Source organism: Capsella rubella, unplaced genomic scaffold, assembly GCF_000375325.1.
Source record: "Capsella rubella cultivar Monte Gargano unplaced genomic scaffold, Caprub1_0 scaffold_2, whole genome shotgun sequence".
In the NCBI taxonomy this organism is placed as follows: Eukaryota; Viridiplantae; Streptophyta; class Magnoliopsida; order Brassicales; family Brassicaceae; genus Capsella; species Capsella rubella.
Genome location: NW_006238922.1, coordinates 6,825,161 through 6,846,394, shown reverse-complemented (window position 1 = coordinate 6,846,394; position 21,234 = coordinate 6,825,161). Strand labels below are relative to the sequence as shown.

At 34.1% G+C, this 21,234-nt stretch overlaps 5 protein-coding genes across 5 annotated transcripts; 1 reads left to right on the top strand and 4 right to left on the bottom strand.

Moving 5' to 3' along the window:
• Window positions 1–3,051: 3,051 nt before the first annotated feature.
• Window positions 3,052–6,746, bottom strand: LOC17894328 (inactive serine/threonine-protein kinase At1g67470). The gene is made up of 2 exons (XM_006301652.2): window positions 5,884–6,746; window positions 3,052–4,354 (listed from the first exon to the last, which is right to left on the bottom strand). The coding sequence occupies exons 1-2, from the start codon at window positions 6,545–6,547 to the stop codon at window positions 3,081–3,083; spliced, it is 1,938 nt and encodes a 645-aa protein (XP_006301714.2). The 5' UTR covers window positions 6,548–6,746; the 3' UTR covers window positions 3,052–3,080.
• A 1,431-nt stretch (window positions 6,747–8,177) lies between these two features.
• Window positions 8,178–10,907, top strand: LOC17894606 (aspartic proteinase-like protein 2). The gene is made up of 10 exons (XM_006302150.2): window positions 8,178–8,489; window positions 8,716–8,845; window positions 8,951–9,192; window positions 9,267–9,491; window positions 9,584–9,737; window positions 9,831–9,901; window positions 10,091–10,181; window positions 10,279–10,354; window positions 10,507–10,578; window positions 10,657–10,907. Exons 1-10 carry the CDS (start codon window positions 8,275–8,277, stop codon window positions 10,806–10,808), a joined length of 1,428 nt encoding a protein of 475 aa, XP_006302212.1. The 5' UTR covers window positions 8,178–8,274; the 3' UTR covers window positions 10,809–10,907.
• On the bottom strand, window positions 10,878–13,348 carry LOC17894438. The gene is made up of 5 exons (XM_006302577.2): window positions 13,187–13,348; window positions 12,341–12,555; window positions 11,712–11,792; window positions 11,279–11,626; window positions 10,878–11,102 (listed from the first exon to the last, which is right to left on the bottom strand). The coding sequence occupies exons 1-5, from the start codon at window positions 13,302–13,304 to the stop codon at window positions 11,001–11,003; spliced, it is 864 nt and encodes a 287-aa protein (XP_006302639.1). The 5' UTR covers window positions 13,305–13,348; the 3' UTR covers window positions 10,878–11,000.
• Window positions 13,349–14,524: 1,176 nt separating this feature from the next.
• LOC17894113 (basic leucine zipper and W2 domain-containing protein 2) lies at window positions 14,525–17,640 on the bottom strand. Its single transcript, XM_006300432.2, has 8 exons — window positions 17,548–17,640; window positions 17,130–17,153; window positions 16,704–16,809; window positions 16,533–16,601; window positions 15,738–16,231; window positions 15,172–15,433; window positions 14,858–15,066; window positions 14,525–14,765 (listed from the first exon to the last, which is right to left on the bottom strand). The coding sequence occupies exons 1-8, from the start codon at window positions 17,550–17,552 to the stop codon at window positions 14,699–14,701; spliced, it is 1,236 nt and encodes a 411-aa protein (XP_006300494.1). The 5' UTR covers window positions 17,553–17,640; the 3' UTR covers window positions 14,525–14,698.
• Window positions 17,641–18,327: 687 nt separating this feature from the next.
• Window positions 18,328–20,313, bottom strand: LOC17895512 (rhamnogalacturonate lyase). The gene has a single exon (XM_006301602.2). It carries the CDS (start codon window positions 20,311–20,313, stop codon window positions 18,328–18,330), a length of 1,986 nt encoding a protein of 661 aa, XP_006301664.2.
• Between the last annotated feature and the right edge of the window lie 921 nt (window positions 20,314–21,234).

Here is a 21,234-nt window from a genome sequence, read left to right as displayed (position 1 = left end):
GTTAACAAGATCGTGACACGTGTCAATTATAAACGATAAGATGTTGACACGTGGCATAGCTAATTTTGTTAATATTTGGATAAAATAGAAATATTATTAACCATATCGAAGAAGAAAATATATAAAATAAATATTATAAAGAATTATATATTAAAAATTGTTAATAAAATTAAACAAATAATCTAATTTCAGTTATGTCAATTTGGTTTATTAATAAGATAGGGATTTAAAAATTATAATTAACAAAAATATATGGCGGTTTTTGTTTACAGAAGAGGATTAAGGTTTAAACTTTAATTTTACAATTAAATCAGGTTATTTGTTGGTTTGGGTATATAAATGATAAATAAAAATTATGTTTTATCTTTATTAATTAAAATTATGGTTTAAGTTTAACAATTAAACGAGATTATATGTCAAAACTTGGTTTTTAAATTTACTAACTCACGTGATCATGATAAGTGTCAAGTAAAAACATAAGATGTCGCAATATGTTATATCTAATTTTGTTAATATTAAGATACAAATAGAATTTTTAAACAACATTAAAAAAAGATTATAAAAAATTAAAGAGAATTTTTGAGAAATATTGTACCCCTTTTCAAAAATACCTCCTTTATCTATTCATGTTCAAAAATATCCATGTTTAAATATGAAAAATTATAAAGTTTTATATGGTTTATAAGGTACTTCTATATAATAACTACTACTTGGAATTTTGATACAAATATTTTATAATGTTTTAAAAGGTTTTAAATCGTTTTTACAAGTTTTATAAGGTTTTTAAGTGGTTTTTAAAAGGGTTTATAAGGTTTTTAAAAGATATTTATAAGTTATTTTACGCTATTTATGAAATATATATAAAAATTTAAACATATATAAAGGTAATTTATAGGTATATTTATAAGTTTTCACACATATTTGGATAAATTTCAACATTTAAAGTGGTTTTTTTTAATAAAGTTTGAAATGGGGGTATTTTTAAAAAGTGGTATGGAAAAGGGGTATTTTTGATAATTAAAAAGTTAAAAAAATTGATATTTATAAAAAAAATGTGTAAGCTTATTTATATTTAGACACAAATTATCTTTCTATGTGTGTAAATTTAAATACCATATAAATACCTTTTAAAAACGTTTTAAAATTATTTAAAAAACATATAAAAACTTTTTAAACCTTATAAAAACCTTATAAAAGTCTTATAAATGCCGTTTAGAACCTTTTTAAAACTTTATAAATATTTTTATTGAGTCTCCCAATAGTAATGATGATCTAGATGTACCATATAAACTATATAAAAGTATACAATTTTTCATATTTGAAAAGATATATTTTTAAAATAGATAGAAATTGGTGTATTTTTAAACCGGGGTACACCAAAAGAGGTATTTGTCAAAAATTCTCTTTCAACTATTAACCTAATTTTTGGTTTTGCCAGTTATAGGTTTTACAATTATAAGGGTTATATGTTGAGTTTATAAATCTTCATTATAGTTTATAATTTATAATTAAACGAGATTATTTATCGGTTTGGGTTTATTAAAGAGGAGTGAGATTTAGGTTTTACAATTAAACAAGTTTATTTATCTATTTGGGTTCATAAAGGAGAATTAGGATATACAATCTACAAATAAATTAGATTTTGAGTTTAACTAAACACATAATTTTATTCATGATTTTTATTTTATAATATGTTATATTTGTTTAATTTTTAATTTATGTATGAATGTATTATGCCATTGAGCAATTTCATTGTCTAAAACATAAGGGTGAATAAAAGAATTTCAAAAATAATATTTTTAGCTTAAATTAAAGATAACAAAGTTCAATATAAATGGTAATATAGTAATTTTAAAAATATTTTTAAAGAAAATATGTAGTTTTTTATAATTCGTATTTGAAAGATTTTTTTAATGTTTTCCTCAAAGATACTATAATTTATTTTAGAATCTTTATGTTTATTTGCGTTGTTTATATGAATTTATTTACAAATAACTATATTTGTATTTAACATCATATTTTAGATTGATGTTAATTTGAAAGAACTTTACCATCATATTAAATAATAATTAATTAATTTTCATAGTCTGAGAATGATTTTCTACAATTTTAAAGTTAAGAAATAAACAAATGGGATAATCATGTTTTACAGGATAATTGCTAAATTAAGATTTTTCAAAATATTTTAGCAATATTATGAGTAATGGTGAATAGCTCCCAAATATAACCTCTATAAATTAATACTCATTAATATTCTCTATAAATTAATAAATTTTTCTGGTACAACTCGGACCAGTGTAATTTTAATCACATTTTGATAAAATAATAAGATCATAATTTTTTTGAAAATCCTTTGTAAATTTGTAGTCCCATCAATATTATAAATTAATGATTAGGTAAAAATATCAAAATATATGTATATATATACACATTTGAGTTTTTGTTAGATTTTATTTTTAAATTGTTTTGGAAAAACTTTCCAAATTAAAAAATCTCTCTATAAATTAATAATAATTAATTTATCGATAAATTAAAACCTCTATAAATTAATAGATTTTCATGGTCCCAATATTATTAATTTATAGAGGTTTTACTGTAGCTCCCAAATGTTTTGGTGATTGTCAATTTGACATTACTAGATTTTTATAATTAACGTTTAATAAGGAATTTTAAGAGATATATATGTATATATATATATATATATATATATACACGTTTATTTGATACTTCAAACCAAATAAATCTCTTACCAAATGAAATTAATATCTCTTATTTTTTATTAAAAAAAATTTGGAAATTATTTTTTTATAAGATATAATAAATTTTAATTTTAACGGGTACTAAACTAGTATTATATATGTTGTAGTTCATATATCATTGGCCTAGTAATGTATTTCCGATGTTTGGTTGCGGGTTGTGAGACTAAAAATATTTCTATTATATTAAATTTATGTGATTTTATATCCCTAATAGATCAAACCCAGAAGGCCAAAACATACACACACACACACAAAGCACTAAGGTGAGATATGACAAAAGTAAAAAAATGTCTTTTATTACAAACAAGAATCGGGTTATTTTCAGCACATTCTTTTCTTTTTTCTGAGAAACCGAAACCAAGTCAACATAAGCCATTGAAACATTTCGTGAAATATGTGAAGGCATGCAATACATGTAAGAAATGCCTTTGTGTTTGTAGTATGGCTTGACAAGTCGACTATGGAAGAAATGTCTTGGAGAAAGTTGAATTGGGTTTCACCTGAAGAAGAAAAGGAGTCCGTAGTATAAAGAAATCTTTGGATATTTTTTAGTTCTTTGGCAACTTCCACCATCGTTGGGATTTCCCCTTTAAGACCGACGCATCTTAGTGAGAACATTAGGAAAGCTTTCATTTGAAAAAGCTCTTGCTCGGAAATATCATTCATCTTTTCTATCATATGTGGATCTGCGATCTCATCCATTCTTCGATCTTCCACACCAAATTTTGATAGCCAAAATTGGTAAGTGTCATCATTGACATTCCTTTTAGTGTAACCTTTTTCACTAGCTTCTACCCAAATCTTCGAAGATCTTTCACTTCCAACTAGAAGGCTTTGCATCAAAAATCCAAAGGAAAATACATCTGTTTTCTCTGAGATGATGCTACTTTTCCGGTAATTATGGTCCACAATGTAACCATAGAATCCCACTGGAGTATCATCAACGCATACAAATGTTTCTCCTTGTGGAATGGAGACGCAGTAAGATAAATCAGTTAGCTTTGCGTTACCATATTCGTCCACAAAGATATTTCCAAGACTCATACTCCTATATACGAAGGGCCTAGGGAAGGCAGTGTGAAGGTAAGCTAAAGCAGTCGCGATATCGTATGATGTCTTTATTCTCATTTTCCACGTTTGTGCACTTATATCTAATTTGCCATGATTCTTTACACCATGATAAACCATGACTGGACATTCAGACTCAAAACAATATCCAAATAGTTTCAAAAAACTTTTGTGACCACTCACCATCGATGATATTGCTATGTCTCGGCAAATATTTTCATCTTGGTATATACAGAGTTTCTTGACCAGTATTTTGCGGTGATTCTCGTTATTACCTGAATACCATTTAGTCCAGTGGTAGCATCCATAACCAGTTAATCCGGAAATATGATTAGAGTAGTTGAAACTATTGGTAAGTTTGAGGATCTGATCAGCAGAGAAGAATTTGATGGGATTGGATTTGCCATCGCAACATTCAATTAGATCTTCTAACAGCTTCGCCCCTCTCGCTAATATTTGCTTCTTGTTCCTCTTCCTCCTCCACCACCAATCCATCTTTAAACTAAACCAAAAAAAAATATACTTTACTTTGAAATCAAATGACCAGAGGATTCAAGACCTCACAAAATGAGTTGTAAACGAAATGGGATTATTTAGATCAGATTTTTAAGGTACTGATTATTTAGATCAGATTTTTAAGGTACTCACAAAATTCTTGTGCATGACTATTCAATACTGATGTCCTCCCTCGTAAAGATAGCATGCACCATGGTAGATAAGAGATTTGTGGACTTGGACTTTTCTACGTAAAGATAAGCACATAAGGACTAAAAATTGCAAACGAAAAATATATGAGGACTTGGACTGTTCTACATCTCGCTTTCTAAGTTTAAATTTTTCTTTTTTGTCAACAGCTTTTATAAATAGACTCAATTGAGCCAAGAGTTAGGAACATTGTTTACATAGAGACAAAGTAGCGGTTCAACACGCGCTTGGCGTGCCAACTTATCCGCTTTCTAAGTTTAAAATGTTCGAAGAAATAAGTGCATAACTAAATAAGACAATTTTATTTTTTTTGTCATCAAATAACTAAAACTGACTCAAATGAGCCAATTTGAAGAATTTGAAGGACAATTGTTTACATACTTAATAACTTCGCTAGGGATTTATAGGATTTATATTTTACATTTGTTATACGATGTTACAAAATGTGTGGTTTGTCCTAGATTTTCATGATTTCAGTCAACAGATAGTAATTGGAGGCTCCGACTTGCATACTTGCTCATCGTGGATGGTGTTCTTATAGCGAACCATCAATCCCCTTGTCCTTCTCCATAAACGTCACAAAATATGGAATCATTCTCTTCGGCATGAACGTAAAAATTTTTGAGAAAGTTTCGGATAATATTCGTTTCTATTCTTTTCTCAATCTACTTTATGTTATGTTTTTAATTAGAGGATCACCAAAGTTCAGTATATATATTATCGTGCAAGTGTCCATCTGCAGTGTGTATGGCTACTGGGATGATTTGGTGTTATATATCTACCCTTTGAGTATTTATTTATTAATTTTATCTTTTTGACATCGAAAACTTACGGTAATCAGATTTGACTAAAGGCTTACAGCTAGGCCTAGGCAAAATACCCGGACCCAAAAATCCCATTCGAACCCGATCCGAAAAATCCGATCCAAACCCGAACCCAAAACCTAGAAATACCATTCTGCGTGTTTTCAATCGGAACCAAAAAGAGTCAAACCGAGCAAATTAAACATGCATGAGCGTTACATGGTAATCGAATGACTAATTAGTGTTGAAAGTAGGCCTAGGCGTTCGGGTACCCGTTTGGGTTTGGGTCGGGTATTTCGGATTTTTGGGTTTAGAGATATATTGCGATTATGCAAAAAGTTTACCAATCAAGAAAATTTGCATAATCGCATTAGAAAACGTAAAAATACATAGTTTTTTTTTCACCTAAAAAATATAAGTGAAATCTCATTATGCAAATAAGTGAGTATATGGGTGTTTATTTTCATAATAGATTTTATTCTCTTTATACATATAATTATTAATAATTGTAAAAGTAACAAAAAAAAAACTATCTTTATACATCTAATTTATAAAGGTTGTTCCAGCCACTATGTCAACCTTGACAAATGTTTCTCCTTGTGGAATTGAGATGCAGTATTTGAAATCAATCAGCTTAGCAGCCCCATCTTCATCCAGTAAGATATTCGAAAGAGCCAACGTCCTATACACGAAGGGCCTAGGGAAAGCAGTGTGAAGGTAAGCAAAAGCAGTAGCGATATCCTCAGCTATCTTCATTCTCCTTTTCCACGTCTCTTTACTTATATCTAATTTGTTATGTTTTTTAACATCATCATAAACTATAACCAGATTTTCAGACTGAAGACAACATCCAACCAATTTCATAAAGTTTTTGTGACCACTCACCATCGATGATACTGCTATGTCCCTGCAGATCATATTTTCCTTTCCGTTTAAACGGTATTTCTTGACCAGTATTTTGGGGTGGTTCTCGTTTTTACCTGAATACCATTCAGTCCCGTGGAAGCCATAACCATCTAATCCGGACATATGATTAGAATACACGCTGAAACTGTCGGTGGCATTGATGATCTCGTCAGCAGAGAAGAATTTGATTGGATTGGATTTGCCATCGCAACATTCGATTAGATCTTCTAACAACTTTGCCCCTCTCTCGATCGCTACTATCTCGGATTCTGTTGGCTTCTTCTTCTTCTTCCTCAGCCAACCCATCTCAAAACCTTAATTAGAAGACAGATTCAGTAACAAATCGCTGCGTCAGCGACTTAGAAATAGAATACAGATCTCCTTATCGCAGCTACTGGTTCTACGTTTCGACGAAGACAAACAATGAATCGCTAGTGAATCCCATCCCCCAGCGATAAAAAAAATTTCGGATTAGTCGTGCTTTTGCCTTTGTTTATGTCATTTTTTTCCCGCAGCGTCACTTCTCCGAAGAGGGCCGATAAAGAAAAATAAAAAGAAAAGAAAAACTAAAGACCTCAGACTCACACAACTAATAAATTAATGGTTACGAACCTATAAATATTTAAACTAAATTATTTTTGATTTGATTATTGAAAATGAGTAGTGGAGTAGATTAGAGTTACTAGTTTACACATTTAACCATTTAAAATATTGTTTAATGTAATAATTTTTATTAAAAGTTTAACCGTACGGTTAATTATATGTACGGTTAACCAACGATTTTAAACGGTTATGGTTGATAACAGTCACGGTTAATATTTTTGTATAACTATGACTGATTATCTTTACGGTTAACGGTTAGGGCATCTCCAACCCCACTCTATTTTAGAGCAACATTTGCTCCAATCATAATCTATATCTTGCTCTAAAATTAGAGTAAATTATAGAGTTCCTCTAAATATAGAGTAATTCTATTCTCTACTCTATTTTTTTATACTACCTCTATTTTAGAGCAAGATATAGAGTACTACATTAGAGCAAAACAATGCTCTATTTTAGAATTACTCTATTTTAGAGAAAAAAAAAATAGAGCTAGGCATTGGAGATGGTCTTATAGTTCTTAATCGTTTTACACAGTTAAAGCTCGGTTACGGTTAAAAAACGGTCTAGTTACGATTAAAAAACGGTCCGGTTACGGTAAAAAATACCGTTAAGGTTAGATTTTAGTCATGCCTATAAATATTTAAACTAAATTATTTTTGATTTGATTAGTGAAAATGAGTAGTGGAGTAGATTAGAGTTACTAGTTTACACATTTAACCATTTAAAGTATTGTTTTAATGAAATAATTTTTATTAAAGGTTTAACCGTACTGTTAATTATATGTATGGTTAACCAACGGTTTTATACGGTTACTATTGATAACGGTTACGGTTAAAAAAAAATTTTATAACCGTGACTGATTTATCTTTACGGTTAACGGTTATAGTTCTTAACTGTTTTATACAATTACAGTTTGGTACAATTGAAAAACGGTCCGGTTACGGTTAAAATACCGTTAAGGTTAGATTTTAGTCATGCCTAGCTAGCATGACTATGGTTACTGTTTATTAACCACCGTTAATAGTTATAATTTTCTTAAACCATAACTTTAAGCATCATCATCACCTTTATTATTTTATCTTTATTGCTTAAAAAAATTTTAGTATAAGATTCTTTAAAATTTGTCAATACTTCCCAAAATGGATTTTCTTTACTAATATAAGCATTGGTTTTATAAGCATTGGTTTTAAAAAAGCAATAAAAAAAAACAAAAGCATTGATTCGTAATAAATGAAAAGTAAAGAATTTAGCTGTTCTCTCTTTTAAAAAAATATATTCAAAGTTCAAACATCACATTTGGCAATTTTCTAAATCCGTCTCTTGAAAACGCGTCTCTATGTTTTCTTTGCCGTTTCTTTGTCTCAATATGACCAAAGAGAAATCACACAAAGTTTTATTTCATTAAAATTCTCCGGAGAGATAACATAGCGATGGAACTGAGGAGAAAATTGTGTCTTGTGGTTGCAGTTTTCGTAATTGTGATCGAATTTGCATCAGGCAACTTCGTTTTTAAGGTACAACACAAGTTCGCAGGGAAAGAGAAGAAGCTCGAGCATTTCAAGTCTCACGACACGCGCCGACACTCTCGGATGCTCGCTTCCGTTGATCTCCCTCTCGGTGGAGACAGCCGCGTAGACTCTGTCGGGTTTTGCTCTTTTTCCCTTCTTTCTTAAATTTCCGACTCAAAACTAATTGGCAATAAGTGAAATGACGTATATTTTATTATATTACTATACAACCGCAATTTCTAATGTGAGACGTTGTAACATATAGCAAAGCTGATCATTATAATGCGATTGTTTATGTATCATTTTGTTACAATACCTAAGTTTAGGTACTAATGAAGTTACATTTTCTTGATTTTGTTCTAGTTTATATTACACTAGAATCAAGCTCGGGTCGCCACCAAAGGAATATTATGTACAAGTTGATACAGGAAGTGATATACTTTGGGTCAATTGCGCGCCGTGTCCAAAATGTCCTACCAAAACCAATTTGAATGTAATGTTTTCTTATTTTGATTCACCTAGTGGTCTAATGGTAACAGATAAATGTTCTCATGAGCTAGATCATCATTTTTTTTTGTAATTTGGTTTGCCAATGCAGTTCCAATTATCATTGTTTGATGTGAATGCTTCCTCGACCGCGAAGAAGGTTGGTTGCGAAGATGATTTTTGCTCTTTCATTTCGCAATCGGATAGTTGTCAACCCGCTGTTGGATGTAGTTATCACATTGTTTACGCGGACCAAAGCACAAGTGATGGGAACTTTATAAGAGACAAGTTAACACTTGATCAAGTTACTGGAGATCTTCAAACCGGACCACTTGGCCAAGATGTGGTTTTCGGGTGAGCTTAATTAATATCTTCCTTCTCTTTTGTTTGTGTGAGTTTTTCTCAATAGAGATTAATCTTTGAGACAGGTGTGGAAGTGATCAATCTGGCCAACTTGGGAGTAGTGAATCAGCAGTTGATGGTGTAATGGGATTTGGACAGTCAAATACCTCAGTCCTTTCCCAACTAGCTGCCTCGGGCGATGCGAAAAGAGTTTTTTCGCATTGCTTGGATAATGTTAAAGGTGGTGGGATTTTTGCTGTTGGTGTTGTTGATTACCCAAAAGTTAAAACAACCCCTATGGTACCTAATCAGTAAGTGATATGTCTTCTCAATAATTCATTTACTATATGCTCTTGAATTATGAATCTTGTTATAACATTGCGTTGCTTAAACAATTTTTTAGGATGCATTACAATGTTATGTTGATGGGAATGGATGTGGATGGAGCTTCTCTTGACCTTCCACCAAGTATTGTTAGGAACGGAGGAACCATTGTTGACAGTGGTACAACTTTAGCTTACTTTCCAAAGGTTCTTTATGACTCTCTAATAGAAACGGTAACACTTACTTCTCTGTTCATACTCTTATTAGTGTTTATTTCTAGTGTGTGTGAATCACAAACAATCCTGACATGAGTTTGGTTTGTGTAGATTCTTGCTCGTCAACCTGTAAAACTTCACATAGTAGAGGAAACCTTCCAATGTTTTAGCTTCAGTAAAAAGTAAGACGGCTTGTTTCTTTCGCCTACCGTGTTTGTTTCCGAACCATTCTTCTTATAGATACCTATAAATCAAGCCTTACTTAAGTAGTATTCATCATTACCTATATAACTTCTATGTGTTTGCATAAGCATGATTCAATCATGATAAGTGTGTCATATGCTAAAATCTTTTCATTCTTGAACTCGCAGCGTGGATGAGGCGTTTCCACCAGTAAGTTTTGAGTTTGAGGACTCTGTCAAACTGACTATTTACCCGCATGATTATCTTTTCTCGCTTGAGGTAAGTAAATCAACAGTAGGATGTTTTCGAGTTGCGATGTTTTCGCTTTTGCGTAATTGATGAGAACTCTCTTTTTTTTTCCTCCATTTGACAACAGAAAGACATGTATTGCTTCGGTTGGCAAGCTGGTAGTTTGACAACTGATGAAAAATCAGAAGTGATTCTCTTAGGAGGTAAATGAATCATCTTTTCTTTCGCTATTGCTCACTCTAGTCTAGGCGATAGCGATTAACCATACTATACCACAATCGTGTGTATGATTTTGGTATGTGGCCTCCCATATGTTACAATAAAAGTACTGAATCATTGACTTATCATTATGTAGATTTGGTGCTCTCAAACAAGCTAGTAGTATACGATCTGGAGAACGAGGTGATCGGATGGGCAGATCATAACTGTAAGTATCTTTAGAACCCAAAGAAGTAGCAGACTTTTCATCTTTTCTTTATACCAATATATGAGTCTCATCTTGAAGGTTCGTCGAGCATCAGAGTAAAAGACGGATCAGGAGGTGTTTACTCGGTTGGAGCAGACAATCTCTCATCGGCTCCACCTTTGTTGATGATCACAAAGTTTCTTACAATTTTGTTGGCATTGATCGTAGTGGCTTTAACTTCATTAGCATAGTAACAAAGAAGACCATTTTATATGGGTTATATACTTATATGTGAATTCTCTTGGTGATGGATACTCAAAGAAGAAATCACTTTTTAAAAGTCTTCCAAGACACACATATCTCTTTGCTTGTTCAGTTTTTATACAGATCATATACAAAAACATATATAGGAATTTACAAATATGTTATTGAGATGGGAGCAATTAGAGGGTGTTCTTCAAGAACTGTACAACAAAGTATACAATGGCTAGAAACAGTGCAATCTGATACCCATCTCTTTCGAAGCTGTCGTCTCTTTGGAAAAACTGCATCAACACAAGTAGCATTCTCTTAGTTTACATCCTGTACATAGATACAACTATGTAGCCTTATGTTCTGAGGATTGCTTCAGGTTTAAAGATTTCAATCAAACTGACCGGTTGACAGAACCAAAGAGTATCATTTTCTATATGATTATACAATATTGTTAGTTGAAACTGACCTTATTCGGATCGGTTGGATCCCGATATATATCTGTGTCCTCTTTTCGAGTTGTCAAATTGGCAGTCAAGTCTTTTGTGACATCGGCCAAATCTTTTGCAGATTCAGAAGCAGCAAAGAGACGGCGGGAGGTCCAGAAATAGGCTTGTGCAATAGGGGACGATGAGGATAAGTCCCAAGACTCTTCATGCTCAATCACTTGGCCACTAATCTGGTTAAGAGTAAATTCAGATTTGACTTTGATTATCAAATCTCCACTTATAGCAGCAAGTAAAGATTTGGGTTTTCCTTTGACTGTCCATTGAATACGTAAGACGCTGGTGGATAACATTACCATCTCTTGTACAGTCTACAAATAAGGGGAAGAGAATCACATTACTAGTTTCTGAAAGGATTAGAAAATGCAAATGTTAAGAGTTGAGATCGGTTCTCACCACCGTAGGATTCTCTAATCCACTAGTTATCCACATTGGTCTTTTATACTTCTCACGACCTGTAAAACTTCTAATCGGATCCTGCAATCACTATCAATCACTCTGTATTTACTTACTGCCAAGGAACAGAACATCACAATAGAAATAATGGAACGAAGAGTAGTAATGTTCGAGCAAATCAATTTTATGGGACCACTCTAAACACAACATGTATCCTTCAGCCATTAGCCTATTAGCTTTACTGCCTTTTCAACAAAATCTATATATCCTTAACCCTTTAATATTTGTTTGAATGTAAACAAAATGGTCTGCTCCCCATTTCAAGATCAACTCGTAAGAAGTATCTCATCTAGTTCATGAACCACACAAAACAGCCCAAGCTACCCAAAACAGGTAAGAAATCTGATTCAGTTCCATGAGCTACCTAAAAGACCAGGGATTCCTACATGTTTGTTCTAGACTGCTTGAAGCTGGAACTCACAAGACAAATACTACTCCTTTTAGGTTTAGCACATATTTTGAGTGCCCATTTTGAGCATAACTGATTAACCAGTGCCAAAGTTACATGAATCATATCTATCTGAAAACAAAATATATATTGTAAATTACAATGTGACAGAGAAATGTACCTTATATTTAACAGAAACTGCATAGCATGCAAAGGCACGATTTCCTTCCCTGATCTCAAGAATGTCGCGCACAAGTTGTCTGGCTGTGGATTCCACCTGCGGGCTACTTGTGCACTCAAAATCATTGCATAATTCCCCAAAATCAATCCTGTCAACAAGCTTGTCTGCTTCTGATTTCTCAATGGATACCTCAGTCCTTGTGGAATCATTTATAACTGAGACAAAAAGAACAGGATAGTTGCATAGTAAGATAGGTTTAAAATAGAGTAGAGTGGGAGATATACAATCAATAGGGCTCAAGAAATAAACAAATAAAAAACAGAAGTATCATTCAATTCAAAACACCAATGAGATAATAGTACCACAGTTTTGAACCTAAGGGTTAAACTCATATCAAAATGGCTAAAACATGGAATCGTATTGGAATTTATTTTGTACCAAACGTTTCATACAACCATTTTTCTCGCATAATCTCTCATCTTCTTTAGTTTTCATGCATTCATATGAGCTCAGGCCTCAGACGCACATCAAAGTAACTCTTAGGGATTATACATAGACTCCATGTGGTGGTTAACTCTCCATAGTTGCTAATGCTTGAGGAAGTTATAAGGCATAGTAACAAAACAGGACGAAGATAAACTGACAAATAATGTGAGATCACGGAACTCAGTAAGATAAACCAGGGCTTTACTTACAAGACGACACAAATTGGGGTACTAAGTGAAAATTTAAGTTGGAATTACGCCTTAGAAGTTGCTGGAATCCAAAAGATATAGAAGAAGATTCCAAGATATATAAAAATCAGAGAACTGACAGGTGAAATAGAGAAGAGCAATAGTAGTGTACCTTGGGGAAGACGGCGGTGGATCTTAGAGGAAAGCCAAGAGCGGCGGAAGAAGCGCCGCCGGAGAAAGGCGGAGGAGGCAGGGGACGCATGGAGGAGGAAGGAAGAAGTAGTAGCCATCGGAGTTTATTTCCATTATGATATCTGATTGTGTGGCCAACGGCTTAATGCCTTCCTTCCTCCTTTTTTTGTGGTTCCCTTTTAAATAACAAAATCTCCCAACTTTTGGATAAGGTTTTTTTTTCGGAAAAAAAGCCTAAAAATACCGCATCTAATTTTTATTTGGAAGATTAATATCTGGTATTTTTTGCTTGGAATTTTAATACTTCGTCTAAATTTGAGTGTCATATGCCTGAAATATATATGTGTTGGCTCTTTAGTACTCCGTGGTTAACTTCCGTTTAAGCTCTTAACGGAATGACTAACTCGGGTTAGAAATTAAACCCACGTGTTTAATTAAGCCTAACTAAAGACACTTTTGTCCTTTGTCTCTCCCAAATCGATTTATTAGAAAAGAAGAAGAAACCTAAAGCTCATTCTTCACGATCTGGGTAGATGATGAGCCATAGTTCTTGTTCTGATGCGAATTCGAGTCGGAGCTGGGGTCCTCATTGCAATTGCGGTAGAGTAACAACGGTTGCAAAGTCATGGACAAATGAGAATCCAGGTAGAAGATTTTTCAGGTGCGTTGTTCATGGATTTATTAATTGGGCAGATGAAGAAAAGCCAAATGGTTGGCAGAAGGTCAGCTTACTAGAGGCAAGAGAGGAGATCAAAATACCCTAAACCCAGAAAACTCAAAAACCCTAAAATTTGATAAACTGAATCGACGATTGCGTACCTCATCTCTTCACTTGCAATCTAACAACGAAACAACGAATCCGCAAGTAATCAAACAACTGAAATCATCGATTCCTTACAGTGCCCAGATATCAATTGAGAAGATGAAGAGAAGAAGAAGAAGAATATCGAAATAGGGTTCGATTTGGGGGAAATGCGATTTAGGGTTTTTCGATTTGGGGGAAATGCCTAAGGACAACAGTGTCTTTAGTTAGGCTTAATTAAACACGTGGGTTTAATTTCTAACCCGAGTTAGTCATTCCGTTAAGAGCTTAAACGGAGGTTAACCACGGAGTACTAAAGAGCCAACACATATATATTTCAGGCATTTAAATGACACTCAAATTTAGACGAAGTATTAAAATTCCAAGCAAAAAAGACCAGGTATTAATCTTCCAAATAAAAATTAAATGGGGTATTTTTAGGCTTTTTTCCCTTTTTTTTTCTCTTTTTATGTTTACTTTTTTTTAAGCAAGTATTATTTACTTACACACAAGAGGTTAAAAAGACATAAGCAAAGGAAGTCATAATTATCCATTCAAAAACAAAATCACACAAACAAATGTAGGAATCAAAACCTTAAAAGCATCTGAGTTTTGCGTTAAGAGAAGCAAAGATTGTGTTTGTTTTATTATTATAATAAAGTGAAGAAAAACAAAAGCAGAGCGGCTCACTCACTCCTCTTCTTCAGCCTCTTCCAGCCAATTCACAAATGGCTCCAAGCCCTTCACAAAAGTTTGCCTGCAATGTAAACCCAACACACACCATTGTTACATATACTATTTAGTAAGAATCATCAACCTTCTTTTAATGCATACAATGAAAAGTGGTACCTGCCCTTCGGGTTGGTCCCTTTGCGATACCAGTGGAGAATGGTGTCTTCAGCGAGCACATCAAGTTCATACAGAGACCTCACTACCTCAGGAAACACTTTCATCAGCTTTGCATCCTCATAGCACTGCATCTGTACTTTGTACATCAGTTCCATCTCCATGTTTCCGCTGCTGCACAACGTGTTCAGAAGCGGCGCCCATGTTTTCACCTATACCACAAAAATAGTGACTAGCTTAGCTTAGCTTTAAGATCAAACAGCTCATTCTTGCTTCAAGGTTACAATAACTCATAAAACAAACAAAAATAAACTCACTTGGCGTAATACAGCATTTGAATTTTGCTGCTGGTTTTTCCCAGACCATTGAATAGCATTCATTATCCCATCCCAGATCACATGCACAACCTCAATCTCTGGCAGTTTTGCATCTTTCACCTGTTGCTTCACCGTTTCAATCACTTCACTTACGTTTATTTCCTCTGTCACTTGGCTTGTAAGCACTGCTTTGATTTCCTTGAGCTTCACCTCAAATATTTTCCTTTCATTGTACTCTACCAGAGCTGTCAATCCTGCCTTGCTTGAATTCAGAAGAAAAAGAATATCAATTTTACAGAGTAATTAAGAAAGCAGAGACAACAAAAGATAAATTATAAAAGCATTCAGAAGGAAGAGGGCCTGGGAATTGTTAAGCTCAACAAATTATTGACAAAAAGTTAACCTATATAGAAGCATTTTCACTAAATGGATCTCACCAATGACATTCATATCAATATTATACAACTAAAATTTAGAGAAACGCACGGAATTAGAAGAGAAAGAAAACTACAAAAGAGCAACTTAATAATATTGAATGCAGCAAACTTCAAGCAATTAAAACTCACGTGAAATGCTCAGCAAAACTTTCAGTAGTCCGCTTTGTGGGTGGCAGGAACTCCAAGAGTTTGTCTTCCATCTTGCCACGCCTCAGAATAGAAATCAAGTCATCAAGACTGTTCTCAACCAAATACTCATTGAAGAAGTCTGTTACAAAAGTGAGCACTATCCCTTTGGCAACAAGATTATCCTTAAGCAATGGCTGGAAGACAGTCTCTGCAGGTAATCCTGACAGCTTCTGGGAAAATGCGAGGGCTGTGAATATTGCAAGCTTCTTCCTCTCATTTTCCTCAAAAAGCTCCAGTGACTGCAAGAATCTCCTCGTAACATTTTCAAGGTTCTTTATAAGGAAGGCTTTCCTCCGCAAAATTTTCTGAATGTATACAACTGATGGTAAAATCGCATCACGCGTTGGTTCACAGTCGATTATGGAGTAAGGATGGCGTTCCCCTTCATCAGATTTTACTGAACCAGTTTGTGTACGTCCTCCAATGAAAACAACCTGTAAGAGAGATCCATCAATTAATAATCTCGGAAAGACAAGCAAAACAAAAATTCACTTGATACCAGAAAAAAAGAGGCTGGTATCCGATGATATTAAAGAACATAAACAGCCAGGAAGACATATCTTACTACACCAACTTCAGTGAATCTAGATAAACCATACTTCACATATTGTGTAGGGAAGTGATGACCCAACCAGATGACATTTTAGGTGGAAATAAGAAATTATCTCTTAGGAAGACATGAGATACATAGGCAATATACGACAGCAGAGGCAGAATCGACATATGTAGAATTACCTCAAAGAAAATGTCACCGTATCTTGAGAAATTAAGATCAGATGACTCTAAACTTTTCGCAACAAGTTCCTAAGACAAACAAAAACAAAGTCACAAGGTAAGGTGCACAACATTTTACAAGCAAAAAAAAACAGATAAATAGATACATAAAACACACACAAAAAAAAGTACCAGATCACCAGCATTATCCAGGTAAATCTGCACTACAGCATCAGAAAAAGCCGCAGGGTCGAGAGGAGCAGCAATATTCCTTTTGCGGGTCTTAATCCGCGTACCTCTACACATAAAAATTAACAATATATAAAATACAAGCAGCTCCAAAAGTCATATACACAACTTAAATACAGTCACTCCAAACTTATTAAAAGGTTTCAACTCTCAAGGTCAAGAGCAAGACTTATTACATTACATTTCATCTACTTCAAATTATCAACAACTTGAAAACATCAGAACTAAGTTTGATTGAAACGACAATAACATAAATATCAGAACATCAAGTTTTCAACTTCCATGGACGAATCACAAAGAATTAACATAGACCAAAGTTTCAAACTACAAAATAACAATACTGTAAAAAAGCTTTAAAATTTCACATACCCGAGAGTGGGTTTCTCCTTTGAGCTGCAAGGAAAAAACAGAGCAACAAAAACAAGATCATCAGGTAAACAAAAAACAAGATCATCAGGTAAACAAAAAACAAGAATCTTGAGAAGTGATACAGTGATTACCAAAGAGTCTTGAATACATATATAATACATAAGAAAAACCCTAGCAGCCAAAACAAACAAGTCTCGTTGCATCCCTAATTCATAGATTCGTTCGAGACAACTCTAATTCAATTAACAACAGTGAGTAGCTTGACAGATACGAAAACAAATTCAGAAGAACTCAAAATCGAAGAAAAGATAAGAGGATCTGTGTCACGAAGACGACCTAATTTCAAACTCTTCACGAGAAACAAAAATGGCAGATTCGTCATTATCATCAGAATCTAATCTATCAAAAGAAGCTTTACCTCATAAACCAAACCGTAGAAAGATCGAATTCGAGACGAAGCTTCTGTGAGCGAAATCAAAGTTCGAATTTTTCAAGAGGAGGAGGAAGGAGAAGAAACCGAGTGCTCTTGCATACAAATTGAAGCTAAAACGAAGAGGTGAAATGACGAATTTAACCCTAACCTCCCAAACCGAATTATACCAAATCCGGTCCGGTTCAGATTCGGTTTACTAAGTTCTGGGACTTCGGTTATTTTGGATATTTCGACTCGGTTATTTTGGTTTCAGTTGCATGAACTGCCTAAAAGACAAGAAATTCCTAAATGTTTTTGGGTTTTTAGGGATAATTTTGGGTTTTTTTGTTTTCTCGGTTTTATTTAAAATATTTTGGATTCGGTTTTTTGATAGTTCGGTTATTTTAGGGGTAGATTTTGGTTATGTACTTAAAAATAAAAAATAAAAAAAATTGATAAACCGAAACAACCGAAATATTTCAGTTTTTCAATTTTTTCCTGCCGATCGGTTCAACCGCCATAAGGGCAACATTATTGGGGTATCTTAGCTCCCTAAGATACCCCCAATAATATTGGTCTAAATTGAACCCGATTCACCCAAATTTTCAGTTATTTTGGTAACACCAAACCTAGGTTTACTTATTTCCATAAAATTTGATAAAAGATGGATAGGGCTAATTGAAAACAGAATCATATAGAAATTAGAAAACCAAAGTAATAATAACTTAAATCAAAGAAAAAAAAAAGTAATGTTAGAAAACCAAAACCATAACTAAATAAATGAATCTAAACTCTAGAAGGCTCTTCGAGACGAATGTAATCATACATAACTCCTTCAAATGGTCCTGATCCTTTAGCTTGTCGGAGATAAATCGTATTGGTCCCTGTCCGTAGCGACCTTCCCGGAACATTGATACAATAAAGCCTATAGATTCCATGGATCCCATGTCTTGCTATAGCATTATCTCTTCCAATATAACCCGTTGAGAATAATGGCCTAGTACTGTATTCGTTATTGACCCGTACTTGTAGATGAGCCCGTGCAGCCGAGGCTAAAGCTAGCTGCAACGTGTAGCTACCTCGCATGTTCACGTAAGGAAGATGAAACACGATCTGCCATGTCGTTGGGTTGTACGTCGAGTCACCATTGTTTCTTGTGACTTGTGCGTAGAACCAGTCTTGGCTATAGTTACTTGCTCCTATTGTGTAGACGAGGTCATGGTTAGGGTATAACTCTGTGTATCGTTGCCATAATCCGTATTGCCTAAACTTGTCTGTGTGGTTTAGATATAAAGGGTTTATTGTGTTCTTGTATGGCTCCGGGATAAAGTATTCTCTTGCGGTTCGGTCTGGTACACCAATCTCCCATAACGTTGGACCGTTCCTAGGTGGCTTGTACATGACTCTACCGAGTTTAACCTCTGAACCTGAAGCTACGTTAACATGGTTTTGGTACGTGAAGTCTCCGATAAAACCAGGAACCCATCCATAGAGATTGTAAGTTCCTGGTCTAACGTTAGGTATCTTGAAATAACCTGTTTCGTTAGTCTTTGTCCAAAACTGATAACCTTTAGTATTTGTCTGCCACGAACCAGCTTCTCCCGGTGGTGCTAAACCAACATAAGCAAATTTCCCCGGCGTCAAGAGTTCGTCGTCGTTGACAAGAAGACGACCAGTGACGGTTCCTCTTTCTCGACGAGAAGGGAAGTCAGAAGATGCTACAAACTCGTATGGCCAGGCTTTAACTTCTTCTTTAGCTTGTCTTTTAGCATCTTCCCATAACAAATCATCACCAGAGTTTAAGTAAATAAAGACAGGTCCTAAGACTTTCTTCCACGCTTCACCACTTTTGTAATGCATATCCATGTCCGTACCAAGATAATGTCCACTTATAAAGCTCGCGGTGGCCGTTGGACCGACGTGAGATGTGAGCTCTTGTTTAACCGGTCCACCAGAACGGTACTCGCCACTAGGTGAGATAATCCAAAAGCCAACGTTTGATTTATTTGAGATCCAACCATGCACCTTGTTGTCTTTGATCTCACATGAGTATTGGTACTTATCATCAACTTGGTTTTTGAACATGGAGTTATGAGGATGAGTTAGTTGTACAGCTTCTTTATAACCAAGAGCCTTAGCATGACCACGATGGATATCTCGGTCAGAGTCCATTGGCATCTCTCTTTGTATATTATCCGCGACCGCCATGTAATGAAACTTATCTTGGTCGAGTTTGAATACTATACGAACTTGTCCCATATCAAAACCTGGCCATTCAGGAAGTCTCTCGAAGATCGCATATGCGTAGACTCCTGATGAATTTGCACGTATAATATATCTCTTGTCTACGTTTAATGGAATACGATGAGAACGAGAACGAGAATGAGAACCACTATCCCATGTTCTAGAGAACGAAATCTCAACTTGGTCTTGGTTTTGAGTTATGATTTTGAACTTAGTTCCTTCGACATGATCTATGCCGCCACCGCGGTTGTTTTCTCCTTGCCATGCTATGTCCCAATACCCTCGAGTTCGTTGATGTGGACTTAGAACATTATCAACTCCTTTGTATTGTATGCCAGTGATAAGTCCTTGAGGACTCGAGAATCTGACTTTGATAATCCCATTGTCCACTATCACCTCTCTAGTGCCATGTTTGTTTCTTGTTTCTTGCACTGTTGGAGCTTTTGCACTTGTTCCATCTATTGGGAGAAGAAGCAACAGAAGAAAACATATGATTGAACAAGTTATCTTCTTCTTCATCGAGATCATCTTTGCTTTCAATGATCGGTAATAATTTTAGATGGTTTGCTTTTGAGCTCAACCTATGTATGTATATATATACTCATAGGACATGCATATATTATTCCAAGACTGAAAGGGAATAAGTGCACCAAATCCTAACTAGGACTTACTTTGAGTTTTGTCTGAGATTTTTTTTTTTTTTTTTTTTTAATTGTTGTCTTAGATAATATTGAAATAGGCAATATAAGACCGACCAAAAACAGAAAACAAAATTTTTTTTTTTTTTTTTTTTTTTGTAACAGGCTTCAGAAAACAAAATATTCAATTTTGTAAACCTTGAAATACAAATTTGCTTTTCAAATTGCTAATTCACGTGAGTGATCGCAACACATGTCATATAGAACATAAGATGTTGTCATGTGTATAAATTTGTTAGTATATTTAAAGATAAAAATAGAAAAGTTTTTAACTCTATCTTATAAAACTTCTTTTTAGTAATAAACATCAACCTAATTTGGCTGGTTTTTATTTTGTGTGAATATATACAAAAACAAATAAATTTTCTTGTATATCAAAAAGTGTTTAATAACTTAAACTCTTAATCTCATTCTATTAATTTTGTTGTTGTCAATATATTCACAAAAGAGGTAGTTTCTTTATAGAATAAAAAAAAAATGCAAAACTTGTTAATGTCATTTATAAAGTTTTAACATTCTCATAGGAGCGTGACATGAGGCAAGCTATTAACCTAATTCTGTTAATATTTTTATTAATAATATATTCAAAAGAAGTTAAAGTTCTTATTCTCTAAGGGCAAGGGCATTGGTAGTCCTTGCCCCTGTCCCTCAACCCAAAAGAAAAAAAAAAATCAAAAAACAAAATTAAAAGGCGGGACGTACGTCCAGGGGCGACGGTCCTTGCCTTCTTCACGGGCCCCACTGCCACGTG

Bases quoted from the DNA above. Each gene is read 5' to 3' on its own strand.
- LOC17894606 (XM_006302150.2), top strand. From the start codon at position 8,275: ATGGAACTGAGGAGAAAATTGTGTCTTGTGGTTGCAGTTTTCGTAATT. The intron at 8,490-8,715 runs GTTTTGCTCTTT...ATTTTGTTCTAG, and splicing joins AGCCGCGTAGACTCTGTCGG to TTTATATTACACTAGAATCA. The intron at 9,902-10,090 runs GTAAGACGGCTT...TTGAACTCGCAG, and splicing joins TGTTTTAGCTTCAGTAAAAA to CGTGGATGAGGCGTTTCCAC.
- LOC17895512 (XM_006301602.2), bottom strand. From the start codon at position 20,313: ATGATCTCGATGAAGAAGAAGATAACTTGTTCAATCATATGTTTTCTT.
- LOC17894328 (XM_006301652.2), bottom strand. From the start codon at position 6,547: ATGGGTTGGCTGAGGAAGAAGAAGAAGAAGCCAACAGAATCCGAGATA. The intron at 4,355-5,883 runs ATTAGATGTATA...TTGATTTCAAAG, and splicing joins GGCTGGAACAACCTTTATAA to TAAAGTATATTTTTTTTTGG.
- LOC17894438 (XM_006302577.2), bottom strand. From the start codon at position 13,304: ATGGCTACTACTTCTTCCTTCCTCCTCCATGCGTCCCCTGCCTCCTCC. The intron at 12,556-13,186 runs GTACACTACTAT...TTTTTGTCTCAG, and splicing joins CCACCGCCGTCTTCCCCAAG to TTATAAATGATTCCACAAGG. The intron at 11,793-12,340 runs GTACATTTCTCT...TAGTGATTGCAG, and splicing joins CAGTTTCTGTTAAATATAAG to GATCCGATTAGAAGTTTTAC.
- LOC17894113 (XM_006300432.2), bottom strand. The intron at 16,602-16,703 runs GTACTTTTTTTT...TGTTTGTCTTAG, and splicing joins TGGATAATGCTGGTGATCTG to GAACTTGTTGCGAAAAGTTT. The intron at 15,434-15,737 runs GTGAGTTTTAAT...TCTGAATTCAAG, and splicing joins AGTTTTGCTGAGCATTTCAC to CAAGGCAGGATTGACAGCTC.